The sequence below is a fragment of the Acomys russatus genome, chromosome 28 (assembly GCF_903995435.1).
Source record: "Acomys russatus chromosome 28, mAcoRus1.1, whole genome shotgun sequence".
Lineage (NCBI taxonomy): Eukaryota > Metazoa > Chordata > Mammalia > Rodentia > Muridae > Acomys > Acomys russatus.
The window spans coordinates 26,305,546-26,324,249 of record NC_067164.1 but is presented as its reverse complement, the minus strand read 5'-3'; the positions used below and the strand labels follow the sequence as shown (position 1 = coordinate 26,324,249).

The 18,704-nt window shown below is 40.8% G+C and overlaps 1 protein-coding gene across 1 annotated transcript; it reads left to right on the top strand.

Annotated features, from left to right (window-relative positions):
* The first annotated feature begins 9,633 nt into the window (after positions 1-9,633).
* Positions 9,634-10,590, top strand: LOC127211020 (olfactory receptor 10H1). The gene has a single exon (XM_051170851.1). The coding sequence runs from the start codon at positions 9,634-9,636 to the stop codon at positions 10,588-10,590; it is 957 nt and encodes a 318-aa protein (XP_051026808.1).
* The last annotated feature ends 8,114 nt before the right edge of the window (positions 10,591-18,704 follow it).

Genomic DNA, 18,704 nt, shown 5'->3' with positions numbered 1-18,704 from the left:
TAGTTTTACAGTTAAGCTTAGTTCTTCAGGGTTTAAGATGTTTTTAGGTCTAGATAGATGTTTTAAGCTGGTAGAGATGAGACATGATAGATATTGATCTACATTCAGAATTTTAGACTCACCAAGATAGGAAAGATGTTTTCTTCAAGGTTGCCAAATACAAATACAAATAGCCAAAACAGTATGAATGTAACATTTATACAGTTCTTGACAGTTTTGTGGTTCTTCTTGCTGTAGGTGGTTTCCTGTATATATGTGTAATAACACAAATGTATATGTAAAAAAAGAGAGAGAAAAACACAACAACAACAATAACAATAACAAAAAAAAAACTACAAGAGCTAGAAAACTGAGGATGGTGTCTGCTTCCAGCAGTGTGGAAAAACTTGAGCATGGCTTATTAACAACTAACTTCTGTTATTGTGTGTTATGTTTTTCCTCTGTGCATCAGATCACAAAGAATAAACAGAGCTTCTCCTTTATCAGTACCCTTGGCACAGCAGGTCCTGAGCAACTTGTTCCAGAATGTTGAATTCTGAATAGCAATAAAACATTGAGAGGAAATCCCCAGTCTCCTTTGGTCTGTCTCCAGGGCTGGTTGCCTTCTTTGCTGATAGGAAGACTACACTGAGACAAAATGGGGAGGCCGTTGTGTGCCTGTGTAGACATCTACACATGCAGGGTTGAAGAAGTGAAAGCTCCTGTACAGAAGGATCTCATATCTAAGCAGCAAGGTTGGTTGTGAGTTCAGTAAACCCTCCCATGATGCAAAAATAAAAATTAAAAAACCAAACAAACAAAAAAAAGAAACGGAAAAAAAGAAGAAAGTATTACGTTTCACAAGCTGTTTGTACTGAAGTATATTTTCTCAGTTTCATATCCTCAGCTATTTTATTGAACGGAAAGTCTTGGACAAAAATCGTTCAAGAAGAAAAATGTTATGTTTCCTTATGTCGCAGGTAACACTTTTTGTGGTAACTTATCAGATTGTCTATGAACAACCCACTTTTTTTTTTAGAGTCTACAGTGGAGTTTAATCATTCTTTTTTAAATTTTTATTTATGTATTTATTCACTTTATTTTTTTATTTTTATTTATTTTTTATTTTTTGGTTTTTCGAGACAGGGTTTCTCTGTGTAGCCTTGGCCATCCTGGACTCACTTTGTAGACCAGGCTGGCCTCGAACTCACAGCGATCCGCCTGCCTCTGCCTCCCGAGTGCTGGGATTATTTATTCACTTTAGATCCTGATCGTAGCCCCATCCCTCCTCTCTCCCTAGTCCTAGCCTCCCCCTTCTCCCATCACCATGTTTTTAGGCATTCATAAGTTCCTTCCTTTACAAGAACACTTCAAGTGTGCTATTAGATGTGACAGATATTGACAAATCTGTTAGAGTTGTATCAGCTAGTTACATGTTCTACTCAGAGTCCTTTGCAAATTGTTGCCTTTTTTTGTTTTGTTTTGTTTTGTTTTGTTTTTAAAGATGACCTCTTTTGAGCCTTTGCATAGGTTCATTCCTGTTTTTGTGACAAAACAAAAACTTTAAACTGTCCCAAACAGAAAAATAATGGCTGTTAGAAGTATGTTTTGTTTTAGTGTGAGTTACAGGTACTGTATTTGTTTATTATAAAAGTTGGCACTCAGCATTCAGTGCAGTTTTCAATAAAAAGGAATCAAAATTTCTGTTAAAAAAGGAACTTAAACCAATTCAAACAAATTTTGAGGGCTCAGCAGGTAAAGGCTCTTAATCACAATCCTGTGGCCTAACTTTGGTTTCTGGAACCCACATAATGGAAGGAGTTGTCCTTTGACTTCCATGCATATGCTGTGGCGCGCGCGCACACACACACACACACACACACACACACACACACACTAAATAATTGTATACCAGTGGTTATAAAAAGCATTATTCACAAGTCAAAATGTAGGAAGGACTTAAATGGTATACAGAAATTGCTAGATCCCTGCGGCAGGTATTCAGTTACAGAATGGAATGAATTACTAATATATGATTCACTGTGAAAGAACTTTAAAAGTACTGTACTGAGTGGGGAAAAAAGGCATCAAACTTCACAACTCTTACAATTCCCTTTAAGTGAAATGTCCTAAAATAAGCAATCCCATGAGTTGAGACAAGCCTGGAGGTTTCCAGAGGCTGAGGAGAAGAGTGGCTGCTTGTGGGGATGAAGTGTCATTTGGGGACACTGAAAAAAAAGTATTCTTTATATTTATATTTATATTTATGTGTGCAAGTGTATACTCCATGTGTGTCTGTCCTGACTGGGGCCTGAAAAAAATGGTATTTGATATCCTGAGCTGAAGTTAAAGGCAGCTGTAGGCTGTCTGACAGAGATCCTGGGAACTTAGTTTGGGTCCTCTGCAAGAGTAATTGGTACTCTTAACCATTGGGTGGCATCTTCAGCCCTGTTGAAAATGTTTTGATCTAGATGGAAGTGTTAGTTGAACATTAGAAATAGCTCAAGTCCCATGGACATATGTGCTGAGAGCTATTATGTGAAGTATGGAACATCTCAAAAATGAAATTATGGTGTCCAGAGAAATCTTATTTTAAGGACTTACATGAGTTCACTTGTATGTACATGTAAAGCTCTGAATGTGGCCAACAAGGTGACCTCCACAAGTATGTTATGCATGGCTTGCATGTGCGTGCGCACACACACATACATACACACACACACACACACACACACACACACTAAATAAAGAAGTAAATATGTAAAGTAATGTTTAATAAAGAGATTTTAAAGGATTCTCACAAAATGCCATATTGTGATTTGATGGCTAGGTGTTACGTGGCCCTCAGCACTGTTTGTGGCATTTGAATTGCTCAAAACAAACATACAAACAAACAAAACAAACAAACAAAAAACCCCAAGTATTTGGCTTCTTTGCATTAAAATGAACATTTAAAAATACCTCTAAGCTTAACAAGTTGCAAAGGTAGGAAAGTAGAGGAAGCAGACTAGGCAGCCTCTGGGGCTATGGGCGGTTGTAGGGTGGTTTTGTTATTAATTCTAATAGCTAGTGCCCAAATTTCCAGATTGCTGAGAATCAAATCTCTTCTCAAGACGCAGAGAAGCTCAGGTAATTGACTCACCCCTGGAAAGCAGGGAGAGGGGAAAACAAGGACACAGATTCCCTGAGGTTGCCTCATCCCTGGCAGAACCCTAGGGGCCTTGTGCTCCCTGTAGCAGAGGCAGATGCTGCAGGACCGCAGCCAGCCAGAGCAAGCCATGGGCAAGCAGCATGGGATAAAAAATGGTGAGCAGGCCTCTTCAAGCCCTCTGTCAAGCTGGCCCCAGCCGTACCAGTGCAGTCTCCATATGCACAGACATTTTCAATCGGAAAATTCCGTTACAGGAATCAGGTGAAGAGCCCAGACTCTCAGGCTGGTCACCATGCCCTCTCCGCTCACCTCACCAGGAGAGACCTGGGAAGAAAGCACCAGCTACTGATTCAGGCAAGCCACCTGCTTATGCGCTCTTCAAGAAATTTAGGCACTGTGAGGCAGGGGTCGTCAAGACCCTATGAATCTTTGGGGGATCTCCTACTTCAAAAGGTAGGTTTTTTTGGACAGGTGAGAAAACTGGCTTGCAGAAAGAGAAGAGCAGACTTTCTTGCCCAGGATGTCTTTGTATTTCAACATATATTGGCCCGTGCAGCCGGAGTCTAGTAGCAAACTAGGGACAGAGTACACTGAGAATTGCGAGGCCAGTTTCGTGGGGTGTCAAGAATAAGGACTTCGTTGGGAAAGGTGGAGTGATAGATGAAAAGAAGGGAGAGAGAAGACAGCTGAGATGCAAGAAAGAGGAGAGCGGTTTCACTAAGGGCTGTCCATGACAAGGAAATGGGTCAGGATCTTAGCGAGAAGGCAGGGCCAACTGTTGGTTCTCAAACAGGGACAGTTCCTCAGGGAATATTTGACAGTATGTGAAAATCAATGTGACAGAATTAGGGGCACAGGTCTCATCATTAAAAACGCAGCTTGGCCATGTCATCTCACTCATATGTGTTTTTGAGTTCAAGTTTGCTGTGTTCCACATCCCTGGAGTCACGTAGAATTTTTCCTGTTTGTGCCTTGTGTGAGTGGTTGCCAGAAGCTTGTTTTTTTTTTTTTTTTTAAGGTAACGCATGCAGAATTGCTGACCAAAGACAACAAATAAGTTGAGAGGGTTGTATTTTATGATGTATTACACAGCAAAGTAACGTAGTCAATAAAAATCTATTGCATATGTCAAGGAGCAAATTTCATGTGCTGCACACAAAAATTGATAAGCAACGGAGGTAATTTGACATAAACATGACACATTATATTAATATGTATGTATGCACCAAAATATTTATTGCTCTGCAAAAATTTAAATAATAATGATTAGGCAATCAAATATATTATCAATTTAAAAATAAATGATACTTTCCTAAATGTCCCTAATGCTTAATTTGAGAAGCACTATGGACACTTATGGCTAGGATTTATCCATGCCAGGCTTAGCCTGCAAACATCTGGATGTCAAAGTGGCACCATTCATGGGTTCCTTTAAGACAGCTCTCTCTCCCCCACCCCACCTTCTCTTTCCCTTTTTGCTTCCCCTCAGCCTCTGTGGGGTGTGTGTGTGTGTGTGTGTGTGTGTGTGTGTGTTACTCTTCCTGAAAGCCATGTTTATATTAGGCTGCATCATTCTTGGTGTTGTCCATTCCTAAGCTTTGACAATTGTGCAATACCATGTGTCCACCATGACAGTACACAGCACACTCTATATACCTCTAAAACTAAAATATACCTTTAAAAATCCTCTGCACTTTTTCTCTTCCTCCTTTCTTGTCCTCACAATATACTGGGATACACAGATCTCTTACTCTCTCTCCCAGATTTTGCATTGTGTTCGGAATGAATAGATCCAGCCAGTGGGAGGCATAGGCAACCTCAGTCTCATCCCCCCCCTCCAGGTGTAATCAGCTCTCATCGCAGAGTTCTTCTTTTCTGAGGATTCCTTGGGTCATTGGTGATATAAGGAATACAAGTGGGCATGGTCACCCACAGAGAAAAGGATCTCTCTGTCTTGAAAGCAGCCTCTGGCTTTCTTTAACAGTCACTAGTAAGTGATGAGCAGCATAAGGAGAGGTCAGCAGAGGACAAGCTCTGTGAGCACTAGGACCTAAGTTCAAACCCTGGCTCCTCTGCTCACAGTTGTCCTGCCCTGGGAAAGTGGTAGGTTCTTTGTGGGAATAGCCCTTCTAATCTGCGTAACTGGGAGCACAGCAGATGCTTTCCAATGCCGTGGGAAAGATTCGAGAACCACATGAGTGGTGCTGAACCTGGCGGCAAGTGCACAGTTGTGCACAGGACAAACTCAGAAAAGGACAGATACTCATGGGGGAATCAGTCTCATTTACTACACAGTATTGGTATGACTGTTACAATGGTCACGGACGTAAGAACTCAGTCCAGTTTCAGGAACAGATGTGATTCCATCATGGTGCAGATTGATGAACCCATGAGCAGTCCATAAGTTTAGAGTATTATAGTCAATTAGGAAAGGAAGTAACTGAATCTACTTTGGGAAGAAAATGTCCGAGGAAACTCTACTGAGGACATGACATTGATGCTATGCCTTAAAAGAGAAACATGTATTTGCTGAATGGAGAAGGGGGACACAGGCAACTTGTGCATGGGAAGGGTACCAATGAAGCAACTGTATTCTTTTATAGGTCAGGGATTTTAACCAGGGTAAATGTTTCCCTGTCTGGAGATGTTTTCCTTCTGACAGTTGGTCAGCATCCTCTGACTTCTATGTGGAAGAGACTAGGGACGTTGTTAAACACCACGCAAGGCACAGGAAGGCCCATCGCAGAATAGAGTATTGAGTTCCAAATTCAATAGTCTTGCATTACAGGTAATTGTGAGCCACCTTCTTTGAGTGCTGGAAATTGAATACAGCACTCTGGAAGAGCAGCAAATGCTCTTAACCATTGAACCATCATTCTACATGCCCCCCCAAACCCATTTTTCTAATATATATGGTTTTCAGAACTGGGGACTGAATTTGAGACCTTACACTTTTCTATCATTGATCTACCATATGATCTTCAATCATAAAATGGATTTCTTGGTGTGGCAAATTAAATAGAAGAACATTTGCCACTCAGGTGAAGTAATGAAGGAATAGAGATTTGTTGGTCAGTGGGCAAAAAAAAAAAAAATGGTTCATATAGAGAAAAGAAGTAGGTATAAAGCCCTAATGCAGAACAGGGTGACTGTGTTTAAAAAGAATTTATTATATCGTTCAACATCACTAAAAGGCAAACTTTAAAAGTCTCTCCATGAAATAAAGAGAAGGCAGGGTGTTGCCTAATAATACAGCACTTACTCAGCGCATATAAGGTTCTGAGATTATCTCTGGCACTGAAAAAAATAAAAATAAAAAATAAAACAAGTTTAAAAATTTAGAAAGTTAGCTGAGAATGTAGAATTTCTGTTGGACCTGAATTTTTTTTACTTCTTAGAACCCAGATAAAAAGCCAGGCTGTGCAGAGATATGACTCATTTCTGGGCATGGGATGTGGAGACAAGAAGATAGCTTGGCTTGCTGGGCAGGCAGCCTACTAGAAAAATGGCAAGCTCAAGGTTCAGAGAAATACCCTGTCTCAAGGGAATTGAGTGGTTATTGAGAAAGGAAGACAGATGATTGGGGGGGGGGGCTTCACACCTGTTCATAGACACATACACTCTCACATACTTCTGCACACACCACACCAAGTACCCTCATACAATAGCACACAAATGCACACTCACACAAACAATAAATTACAGTGGTAATGGTATGGCCATGAACTAATTTAGTCATATTGTGTTTCACACACACACAAACATGCACACATCATGTGTCCCACAAATTATGCAATTTTGATTACTCAACCAAGAATAATGTTAATAATTCTCATTATTGTTTTTTAAAGATTTGTTTTATTTATTATGTATATGGTGCTCTGTCTACATGTACACCTGAATGCCAGAAGAGGAGATTAGATCACATTATAGATGGTTGTGAGCCACCATGTGGTTGCTGGGAATTAAACTCAGGACTTCTGGAAGAGCAGTCACTGCTCTTAACCTTTGAGCCATCTCTCCAGGCCCTAATTCTGATTATTGTATTGGCAATGACAAGGAAATGGGATTAGCTTAGATAAGCATCAACAGACCAATGGATAATATAAATAAAGTATATACAGGCAATGGGATTTTATTCAGTCATAAAAACATAAAGTTATGAAAGCTCCAGGAAAACGTATGGAACTGTGTATCTTTGTATGGGTATAAGAGCTGGTGGGTGCCGGGACACTACGAAGGAGCTCATGAGAAGGAGGAAGGAGAACTTTAAGGGAAAGGAGCAGGGAAGATAATAGAACACAAGTGATGTCAAAGTGAAAGTGGAAATGCTAGAGGTGGAAGGGTTTAATGGTGATGTGGGGCAGAGAAGTGATGACTGGTCACCCAAAACCAAGTGTGCATGAGAATGCTATAAGGATACTTGCTACTTTGTATGGGAACTTTTAAAATAGAGAAATAATACTAATTTTTCATTTTAAAACAAGCTATCAGAAATATAAAGACTATGTAAAACTCAATGGTAGTAAGCGTAATCGTGATATCATACAACTCAATGCTTTTGTTTAGTGACTTGACTTTTTTTATTTTTAAATTTTACTTTTTTTTAAACTCACTTTACATCCTGATTATAGCCCCATCCTTCCTCTTCCCTCTTCCTCTATTCCTCAGAAAATGGAATTTCCTCCCTTCCCATCTACCCCTGCTCATCAAGTCCCATCAGAACTGACCACGTCCTCTTCCCTTGTGACCTTCCAAGGCAGTCCCAAGGGATCCAAAAGCTGGCATCAAAGCCCATGTCACAGACAGACCCTGCTCCCCTTACTACACGATCCACATGAAGCCTGAGCTGCCCTTTGGCAACACCTTTGCATGGGGCCTAGGTCCAGTCCATGCATGGTCATTGGTTGGTGCTTCAGTCTTTGCAGGCTCCTCTGGGCCCTGATTAATTGGCTCTGTTGGTCTTCTTGTGGAGCTCTGTGACATAATTTTTTTTTAACCTCACAAATAAATTCTGTACCCATTATCAGTCAGGTCTTATTGTCTTTTTGCCCTGGACCTTGGCAACTTTTCATCTGTTTTATACTTCTATGAATATATACACTTACACACTATTCATAGAGGCAAAAGAGACAAAACAACTCAAATATCCGCCAACAGGGGAAGTGGATTGTTTGGCCATAAAACATGAAGTTATGTGCCTGGAGAGATCTCTGTATTTAAGAGCACTTAGTGTATAAACTCAAGAACCAGTGTTTGGATGCCCGCCCGCCCTCACATAACAAGTCAGGGATCCTATGCACCCCTGTAGCTTGTAGCACAGAAAGGAAATTGCTGGCTCCCCTTCTGGCCAACAGAGTTTGAGCTCCAGGTTCAGGGGGTGATCCTGCCTCAAAGGAGTAAGTAGAGAGTGACAATCAAGGACACTTTGTGCCCTCTTCTGGCCACCGAGCATGAGTAACAAACAATGCAGCCCACCCCCACACTTGCAGATAGACACACACACACACACACACACTTACATATACAAGCATGTGTAATGTTACAGTGTAGTTGTGTAGTTGAGCCTTAATGCTTATCAACAGATGTCAAACACAGAATGCTACGTACAGCAGGCAAAGCCATGGGACTAGAAAACAGAGGAATGATCTACTCTTTCAAACTTCACATTGCCTAATTATTACAGAAGGTAATAGAAGTATAATTAAGTGCTTCATATAGAAACATGAAACCTCATTAAATTCAGATTATTTACTGAGTGAAAACAGCATTTCTCCATACTTTTGAGGTCCAGAGACAGAAAGGAAAAAAAAAAAAGGCTTAAGAAATTTACTGAAATACACAGTCAACAGAATAGGGATTGAAACTGGCTCTAGTGTCTTCTATTTTTCCTGTTGGGCTGATTACCTCAAAGCATACAGATAATCCTTATGGGATGTGGAAAACAATAGCATGCTATTTCTGATACAAAGAGCAACATGGTCTATTGCATCGTATTTCTCATGTGGACAACCCAAGATGAATCATTTGATTGATATAAATTAAGTAGGAGATGAACATGGTCAAAGAACTTATTGTCATGGGTGTACACTGCAGTACCTGAAACTGGGAAAATAACCAGGATGTGTCATAAAAAATAACAAGAGCAGGGAAGTAGTGGTTGAGAGCTCCAGAAAAGGGCTAGTTTCATGTCTATGAAGTCAGTTCAGTTCTGGGTTTGAATCTTGGATCTGCCATTTCAACAGCTTTACTTTGACCATTTGCTCACCATTTCCACACTCCAATATTCTCAGCGATGATGTCAAAGACACTCAAAATGGAGATGAAAACAATATCATCTCTATTAATCAAATGACAGGATTAGGTTACATGCTGTAACAGTAGGAACTGGATTAATGGCACCTGTACTCATTCAGGCTGAGCCTCTTGGGTGTGTCCAGGTAGGGTGACACTGATAACTTTTCTCCATCTAGTAGATGACCTCTCCCTACCTCACCTCAGGCATGGCCTCCATGCAGGGAGTTAATCACTCAGGAGTGACTGAGTTCATCCTCATTGGCTTCTCTACCTTCCCTCATCTTCAGCTGATGTTCTTCCTGCTGTTCCTGCTTATGTACCTCTTCACACTGCTGGGAAACCTGCTCATCATGGCCACCATCTGGAGCGAACACAGTCTCCACACGCCCATGTACCTCTTCCTGTGTGCTCTCTCCATCTCTGAGATTTTCTACACCTTCGCCATCATCCCACGCATGTTGGTTGACCTGCTCTCCACCCTTCACTCCATCGCCTTCCTGGCCTGTGCCAGCCAGATGTTCTTCTCCTTCACGTTTGGCTTCACCCACTCCTTTCTACTTACGGTCATGGGCTATGACCGCTACGTGGCGATCTGTCATCCACTGCGCTACAATGTGCTCATGAGCCCCCGTGGCTGTGCCTGCTTGGTTGCCTGGTCCTGGGTTGGTGGTTCATTCATGGGGACAGTGGTGACTTCAGCCATTTTCAACCTCACATTCTGTGGACCCAATGAGATCCACCATTTTGCTTGTCACGTTCCACCTCTGTTGAAGTTGGCATGTGGAGAGAACGTGCTTGTGGTGGCCAGAGGTGTGGGGATGGTGTGCATCACAGCCCTCCTGGGATGCTTCCTCCTCATCCTCCTCTCATATGCCTTCATCGTGGCTGCCATCTTGAAGATACCATCAGCTGAAGGTCGGCACAAGGCTTTCTCCACCTGTGCGTCCCACCTCACAGTGGTGATTGTGCACTATGGCTTTGCTTCTGTCATCTACCTCAAGCCCAAGGGCCCCAAGTCTCTGGAAGGGGATACTCTGATGGGTATCACCTACACAGTCCTCACCCCCTTCCTCAGCCCCATCATCTTCAGTCTCAGGAACAAGGAGCTGAAGAGCGCCATGAAGAGGGCCTTTCTAAGCAAACTGTATCCAGAGAAAATTTAATGACCGATAAGAAAATTCTTAAGGATAATAAAATTGATTTACCAAATTTTACTTTTGAGACAATACCTCATCACTATGTGCTTACTTATGATAGTTTCATGTGGGTGAAACTTTTGCAGTCATATGTAAGTGTACATGAAAGAGTTAACATCTGGGATTTACTGGGGGAATGGAAATAACTGTAGTTGATACGGAGAATATTTTACCATTCCAATCCGCTACAGGACACATTAGTACCCAACTTGTCTTACATATTTCTCAGCTGGACTAATATAACCCTCATAATACTAAACAAACCAGAATGTTGGCTTGTGCATTTATTTTGAGAACATGTATTGCCCCTTTCCTCCCAAAAATCCAGTCATCTAACAACACATATCCATGATCCAACAAGAAATAGACTGCCTCATGATATAATTTTGTCTTGTGATACTAGGTAGGCATAATCTTTAAATTTATTAAAGATGAGCCAAGTGGTGGTGGTGAATGCCTTTAATCTCAGAACTCAGGAGGCAAAGGCAGGTGAATCTCTGGGTTCAAGGCCAGAGGCCTGCAGAGTGAGTTCCAGGATAGGCAGGGTTACACAGAGAAACCCTGTCTCAAAAAAATGTGTTTACCAATGACTACCTTTGATTGTAACAGAGCAAAGTATCTTTTGTGTTATCCCAAGTTTCAGAATTGCCAATATGTATACAAAAGACGTTAGAAATAGCAACAAGAAAGAACGGGGGAATTGACTCAGTGTGTAAAGTGCTTGCTATATGCAAGCACAGGACCTGAATTTGGATCCTAATATCCGCATTAAAAAAGAACCAGGTATGGCAGAGTAACCCCATACCTAGGGAAGGGGAGTGGAGCAGGAGGCTCTCTGGTACTTAATGACTAGACAGTCTAGCTCAATTAGTGAAGACTATATTCAGCAATATACCTTTCCAATATAAATTAAGGTGGAGTGGTGATTTATGAACGCATCCAATGTTGAATTTTGGCCTCCATATTTATATTTGTATCTTTACACACACACACACACACACAGAGAGAGAGAGAGAGAGAGAGAGAGAGAGAGAGAGAGAGAGAGAGAGAGAGAGAGAATAGGGCTGGGGAGATGGCTCAGTTGGTAAGAACTTGCTGGACCTGAGTTTAATAGCCAGCTAAAGCATGGGTCTGTGGGTTCAGTGAGAGACTGTAGAAATAGAGAAATACACAGAAGGACAGGGAAGAATGGAGGAAGTGAGTGAGAGAGGGAGGGAGGGAGGGAGGAAGGAAAGGAGGGAGGGAGGGAGGGAGGGAGGGAAGGAGAAGACCAGGTAGGTAGAAGTAGAGAAAGAGAAATCAAGAGTAATAAGTAGATTATCAGAATACATTGAGAAAAACCTTGTGTGAATCTTGAATACCTATAGGTGGACATAGATTTATTTCTTCATTGTTAATGCAAGTAAAAACTCCCATTGAGAGATCCTGTCTGTTAAAAGTACGGAAAGTGTCTTTAACGAACAAAGACTGATTGTGAGGCCCAAATGGAAGTTAACATCATGGTTCAAAAGCCTAAGTGCTTACTAGTTTCTCCATGAAGAGGGACTTCAAAATGGTATTTTAATTTGGTAAAATAGACATTTTCATACATAAGGTGAATTTAAAAAACTATATATCACTACTTATGAAGTATGAACTCAGTCTTTCTCTACCATCTAAGTAATGGAAATATTCGGCAATGGAATGACACTGAAGGCAAGTGGAATAGTGTCACTTAAAATCTGGAAGCCCAAACAAATCCCTTTGCAGAACATGTTCTGCACGTCATGTTTCTAATTTTTCATTCTATCTGTTAATCAGGCACCTCATCATTATGGACTTTAAGGCAAGAATGATACTAATAGGATCTGCCTTTGCCATGAGATAAGGTGAAACTGTTGCTCCAAAGATGCATGATTTGTCAAAGATCACAAAGCATCAGTCCCCAGTTTCCAACATGAGTCCTTTCTGACTACACATTATTTTTATTCCATGTATTTAATGCAATGTTCTTACAGGTCTTATGGGAACTAATTTCAGAGAAACTTGCTATTCTCCACGTTCTGTAGTCCAACACCTCAGAGTGTTTTACAGCACGGGTGGGCATTTGTAACCCACCATGCACTGGCCCATGCATCCTTGGAATATTTCAAAGGAAAGTCCTTCATGATTTTAAGTAAGGTTTTATTTCTTAGGAATTTGTCAGTAATTCCTCCACACCAAGACAAGATGTTGCACTTTCCCAGGAAATATGGGCAGGAATGAAGGTCAGAGTCTTCTCCTTTTATTCTCTTCTCCTTTTTACTTTTTGTTTTTTATTTTATTGCTTGACTATTTCATTCATGTGTATAATGGATCTCAATATTACCTACCCCCAACTTTCCCCTCCTTCAAACAGCACCAACATGACACTCGTAATATGTGATTAACTGTCCCATAACACCGAACAATCCGGAGTGTTGGCTTCTGTGTTTACTGTGAGAGACCGCATTGTCCTTCAAAGACATGGCAGATCCATGCTGGAGCCAGGCTGATCTGTCTTCAAATACTGCTTATGGGTGAGATTGCCCATCCAATTCAATCTGTACCTTACATCCCACATCTGTGTAAAACTAGATTGTTCACATTAATTATGTAAGACAATGAATAAATTCATTAATAAAGGACTGACTTGCAAATATTGGTTCAGTTTACAGAGTAGAACAAAGGCAACCATGAAAACTTTGCCATCTCTCACTTCAGTGATATTTTTCTCTCCCTGTTTTTCCCATCAGGTAAAGCTTTATACTTCATCTACACAGGGATAATTCCTGAATTCTTACCCTTGTCAACTTCCTTTTCAGTATCTTGAACCTAATGATTAACTTTCATATATTCCTTTTTTTTTGTTTTGTTTCGATTTTTTTAAAATGTGTAACTTTGTATATCTTCCTCTGCCTCTTCCACACAATTCACCAAGCTCCACCTAATGCTTGGATGTGTATCTCTGCATCTGTTTCTATCAGCTGCAGGGTGAAATGATATTTGTGATAGGCATCAATCTACAAGTGGTAGAATATTATTAGGGATCATTTCATTGACTTTTTTTTCCTGCCAACCATGCTCTTCTATCCTAGACCTCTGGGCTATCTAGCCTCTGTTTCCTGGCCTTCCAGGAAGTGTTATAGGTGGGATCCTTCTCATGGCATGGTCTCGAGCTGGGACAGTCATTTGTTGTCCACTACCACAATTTTTGCGCCACCTTTACCCTAGCACGTCTTTTAGGCAAGACAAATTGTAGGTTGAAGATTTTGTGCCTAGGTTGGTGTCCCAATCTTTCCACTGAAAGTCTTGCCTAGTTACAGGAGATGGCTGGTGTAGGCTCCATATCATCCATTGCTAGAAGATTGTTTTAAATGTTCTTTCATGTGTGAGGTATGCTTGCACATCTGCACATTTTGCGTGGATACATTTATGTGTGAGTGCATGCATAGGTGCAAAGTTGGTGCTGAGAAACATTGTCAATCACCCTTCTAACTTATTTGCTGAGGAAAGGGTGTCCGTTCAAACTTAGAGCTCCCAGATGAAGTAAGTCTCACCTGTCATCTTTCTCTGGGGAGCCCTTGTCTCAATGTTCTAGTGCTAGAATTAATTTAGGCTGGTACTCTAATTAAAGTTGTATTTGGGTTTCTGGAGTTCAAGCTGCAGTCCTTATGTTTTAACTGATTTTAAGCTGTTTACTTAGACCTTTGAATATTCTTATTATTGTCCACATTCCTTATCACACCTGAAACATGTACAATTCAAATTTTTTTGGATAATTCTGACTTCTTTCCTTTACCTTACATCCCACCCATCTGCAAATCAAGATTATATCTCTTTACAAAATGTGTTCCCATTTTTTTACTTTCCTATTTAAAGCCTTTTGTGTGTATGTGTGAGAGCCCTTGCCTAAACAGTCCAGTCAGCATCAGTTCTTTTCATTTGCTTTTTCTCTCAGTGTTTACTTTCCTCTCCGTTCATATTATCATGTAGCTTCTCTGTGTTTGTTAGATATTGTCTATTTCTCATCAATGGACTGTTGAGGAGCACAAGGAATTGTCAATTTGGTCCATTGCTTGATGGCAGCATATGATAGGTTGCCAAATATTTGTTGAATAAGTTGAATTGGACCACTGAGGAAGTATATGTGAAGCAAACGTAACCTTGCCTTAGTCTGCGCCCAAGGTGAGAACAGCCTTGGGATGCTTGACCCCACTGAGACTCTGTCTCTACAAACTGATAAACACCTTAGCATAGACTCAGAGGAAGGAAGTATTGGCCCAAGAGAAAACACAGGGGCCAGTGATTTGGGTCAGGCTACCGCAAAAATAACCATTGATTTGGAGGAAGAAGCAGGGGAGAGAGAAGAGAGTAAGATGGGGGAACCAGAGAAGATTGGAGGTTCCTGCCCACATCACTTGGAATTTCAAGATTGGCAGCGGCAGCGATCTCGGTTGATACCTCCAAGTTCGGTCCATGGACGATGCGGCATCTTCTGTCGGATAGATGATCGCTAGACTCCTGAGAAATACACCAGGGGAACTGCCCCACAGAACTGATACCCAGAAGGTTTCATTCTTGTTCCCTTTAATCTCCTTTCCCTCCTAATCAGGGTAGTTGAGTTGTAAGGAAAGTACATTCCTTTAATAAATTACTAATAAAGTAGAATCGCTAGGGAATCAGAGCCAACAAGTGGCACTTGATGTGGGGCCTGATGGGTTCTGTAATTTCTAATGGTGTGAGGGAAGATTCAAACTTCAATGATATAGAGATGCCATTTTTAGGGTATCAGCAAAATTGCAGCTGTTAGAGGGAATTTTCTGGTTTTTCTTTGTCCGTTATTGTATTTAATTCTTAGAAGGATTGGAAGGAAGGCTGATAAGATAGGAAAACTGGAAATGTCAGTAAATTCTATCCTTTTGGAAAGAATTGCAGACTTGACTGAACAGCTGGAAAAAGTGCGGAAAGAAGTTGAAGGGTTGGGAAAGCAAAAAGCACCTTTGGTAAAAGGGGGTGAAGAAAATGGAAACTAGAGGAACAGGAAAGCAGACAAAGGAAAAGGTCTTTGGAGAAAAATGTTCCGATAGAGGAGCCCTCCAGAGCCACACAGACACCACCAGCTTTTCCAGTTACCATAAGGCACGTGCCTGCCCAGAGTGGTGCTGAGGAGTATGAAGAAATGGCACGGCGTCCAAGACATATGTTGGACTTAAAACATTTTAAGGAATCCCTCATCAGCTAAGGAATGCATTCAATTTTCGTTAATCACATGTTAAATAATTGGGCTATGCAGCATAGACTTGTTTCCCGAGATTGGAAAAGTTTGGGTTCAGCAGTATTAAAAGCGGCATAACAATTATGATGGTTATCATGGTGGCAAAATGAGGTGATGAGAATAGAACAAGAAAATAGGACAAGGTGGGATAAATGTTGATAAAGATCAATTGCTTGGTGAAGGATGATATTCTGACTTAAGAGAACAAATCCAACCTGAAGATAGAGTAATTGAACAATGTCATGTTACAGCCTTAAGAGCTTGGGACATGGTAGAGGAACCTGGTAAGATAACCACTCCATTTACTAAAGTATTTCAAGGGTGTGGGGAAGCCTTCACAGAACTTTTGCAGAGATTGTGTATAGCTTCAGATAGATCCATACCAGACACTGACACCAAACAGGCGCTGAAACTGCTCATGGCATATGAGAATGCAAATACTGAGTGTAAGAGGGAGATTAGACTATTAAAGGAAGGAGGAGCTCTGTTAGATGAATGGGCAAGAGAGAGTTAATATTAACTCTCAGGAGCATCAAAACAATATTACAGGAAAAGCTATAGCCAGAGGTCTTAGATATCATAACACCTGGTGCTTTAATTGTAGTAAAACTGGTCATGTGCAAAGAAACTGTAGAGGTAAAAGTTCCAGACCTCAAAATAACCAGCACAATAACCCAGAAGAAAATATTACTCATAGGAGAGAGCAAGGAGCTTCTGGCCATGATGGTAGTAAGGTGCCAAGACTTCCAGGGTACTGTTGCCGCTGTGGGAAAGGAAAACGTTGCTCTAGAGATTGTCAATCATGGACCGGAAAGATGGCTCAGAGGTTAAGGGCACTGGATGCTCTTCCAAAGGTCCTGAGTTCAATTCCCAGCAACCACATGGTGGCTCATAACCATCTATAATGAGATATGGTGCCCTCTTCTGGTGTGTAGGTGTACATGCAGGAAGAGCACTGTATACATAATAAATAAATAAATCTTAAAAAAAAAAAGCAGCCAGCCTAGAGATTGTCAATCTAAAAGAGATGTGTGAGGTAGTATCTTGCCGACAGGAAATGGCAGGAGGGGGTCTATCGGCTTGGGGCCCTACCAACAATATAAGCTGGTTTTTCCTGGCCAGTACAGAAATAACGGACTTGCAGAAAAATGAGGATTAGATATCAATGAACAATGCATGCTATGGAAGGCAGCACAGCCTTGGATTTTGCATCAGATAAATCTCTTACACTATCCCCACAGGTTGGATATTACAAATTAAGCACTGGTGTTTACAGTCCTTTCCCTTCAGAAACTGTAAGAATAATTCTGGGAAGAAGTGGATTGACTTCTCAAGGTCTTATTGTGCATCCCGGTATTGTAGATGGGTATTGTAAAGAGGAAATCAAAATCATGGCATGTATAAAGGAGGAGATGCAAATTAATGGAGGGGATAGAATTGCTCAGATGTACTGTTTCCTTACACCAAGAACAGGGCTGCTCCAGTAGAAAGAACAGGTGTATTTGGAAATACTGGAAAACATGTGTTCTGGCAAACAATGGTTAATGATCAGAGACCTAAACTAATCATGCAAAAGAATGGTGTTGAAATACAAGGTCTGGTAGACACTGATGGCAATGTCACAATTCATTCCAACAGGCATTGGAATCCAAATTGGCCACTTCAGAAGGTTTATACAGAAATTATAGGAGTTGATAAATTATCTCAAATAAAATGAAGCATACAGTAGATTAAGTATGTGTGGCCAGAAGGGCAGACAGGGAAGCTGAGACCTTATGTGACTGACATACCCATAAATCTATGGGGAAGGTATCTCTTATGACAGTGGGGTAATCAGATTAATATTCCTGCAATTACAGAGACAAACAATGATGGAGCTAGGGATGAAATGGTACATGCTTCTGGGGAAGATATTAATATGAGTAATCAGGACCAACCACAAGCTATGCCCATTGTCTAAATACAGAACTTCTCAGGCATTGAGTTTCCAAATTCATAGGAGGGGCCACTGATGATATACCAACAGCCTTGCCCCTAAAATGGATTTCAAACAGACCTGTGTGGCAAAAGCAGTGGCCTATAGCAAAAGAAAAATTGCAGGCATTTCATCATTTAGTACAAGAGCAGCTGGAGGCTCAGCATATAGAAGAGACTACCAGCCCTTGGAATTCCCCTGTGTTTGTTGTAAAAAAGAAATCAGGCAAATGTAGGATGATAACAGATTTGAGAGCAGTGAATAGAGTAATTCAACCAATGGGTCCTTTGCAGCCTGGAATTCCTTTACCTTCCTTGTAACCTACGTCATGGACTGTAATCGTGATTGACTTAAAAGATTGTTTTTTCACTATACCTCTGCATGAAAAGGATAGGGAAAGGTTTGCTTTCTCCATACCTAATTTTAACAGTAATGGTCCAGTGAAGAGCTAACCACTGGGAGGTACTTCCACAGGGAATGTTGAATAGTCCAACTTTGTGCCAATATTTTGTACAACAACCATTAGAGATAACTGGTAGGCAGTTTCCTCAATCTATAATTTGCCATTACATGGATGATATTTTGTTGGCTGATTCTGATCCTGATACTTTAGAAAAATGTTTAAGGAAACACAAAGAATTATGCCATGCTGGGGATTACAGATTGCTGTAGAAAAAACACAAAGAGGAGATTCAATTATCTATTCAGGCTATAAAGTAACTGAACAAAAAACTTGACCACAAAAGGTACAGATCTGTAGATATGAGTTGCAAACTCTTAATGACTTTCAAAATTTAATGGGAGATATTAACTGGCTAAGGACTACAATTG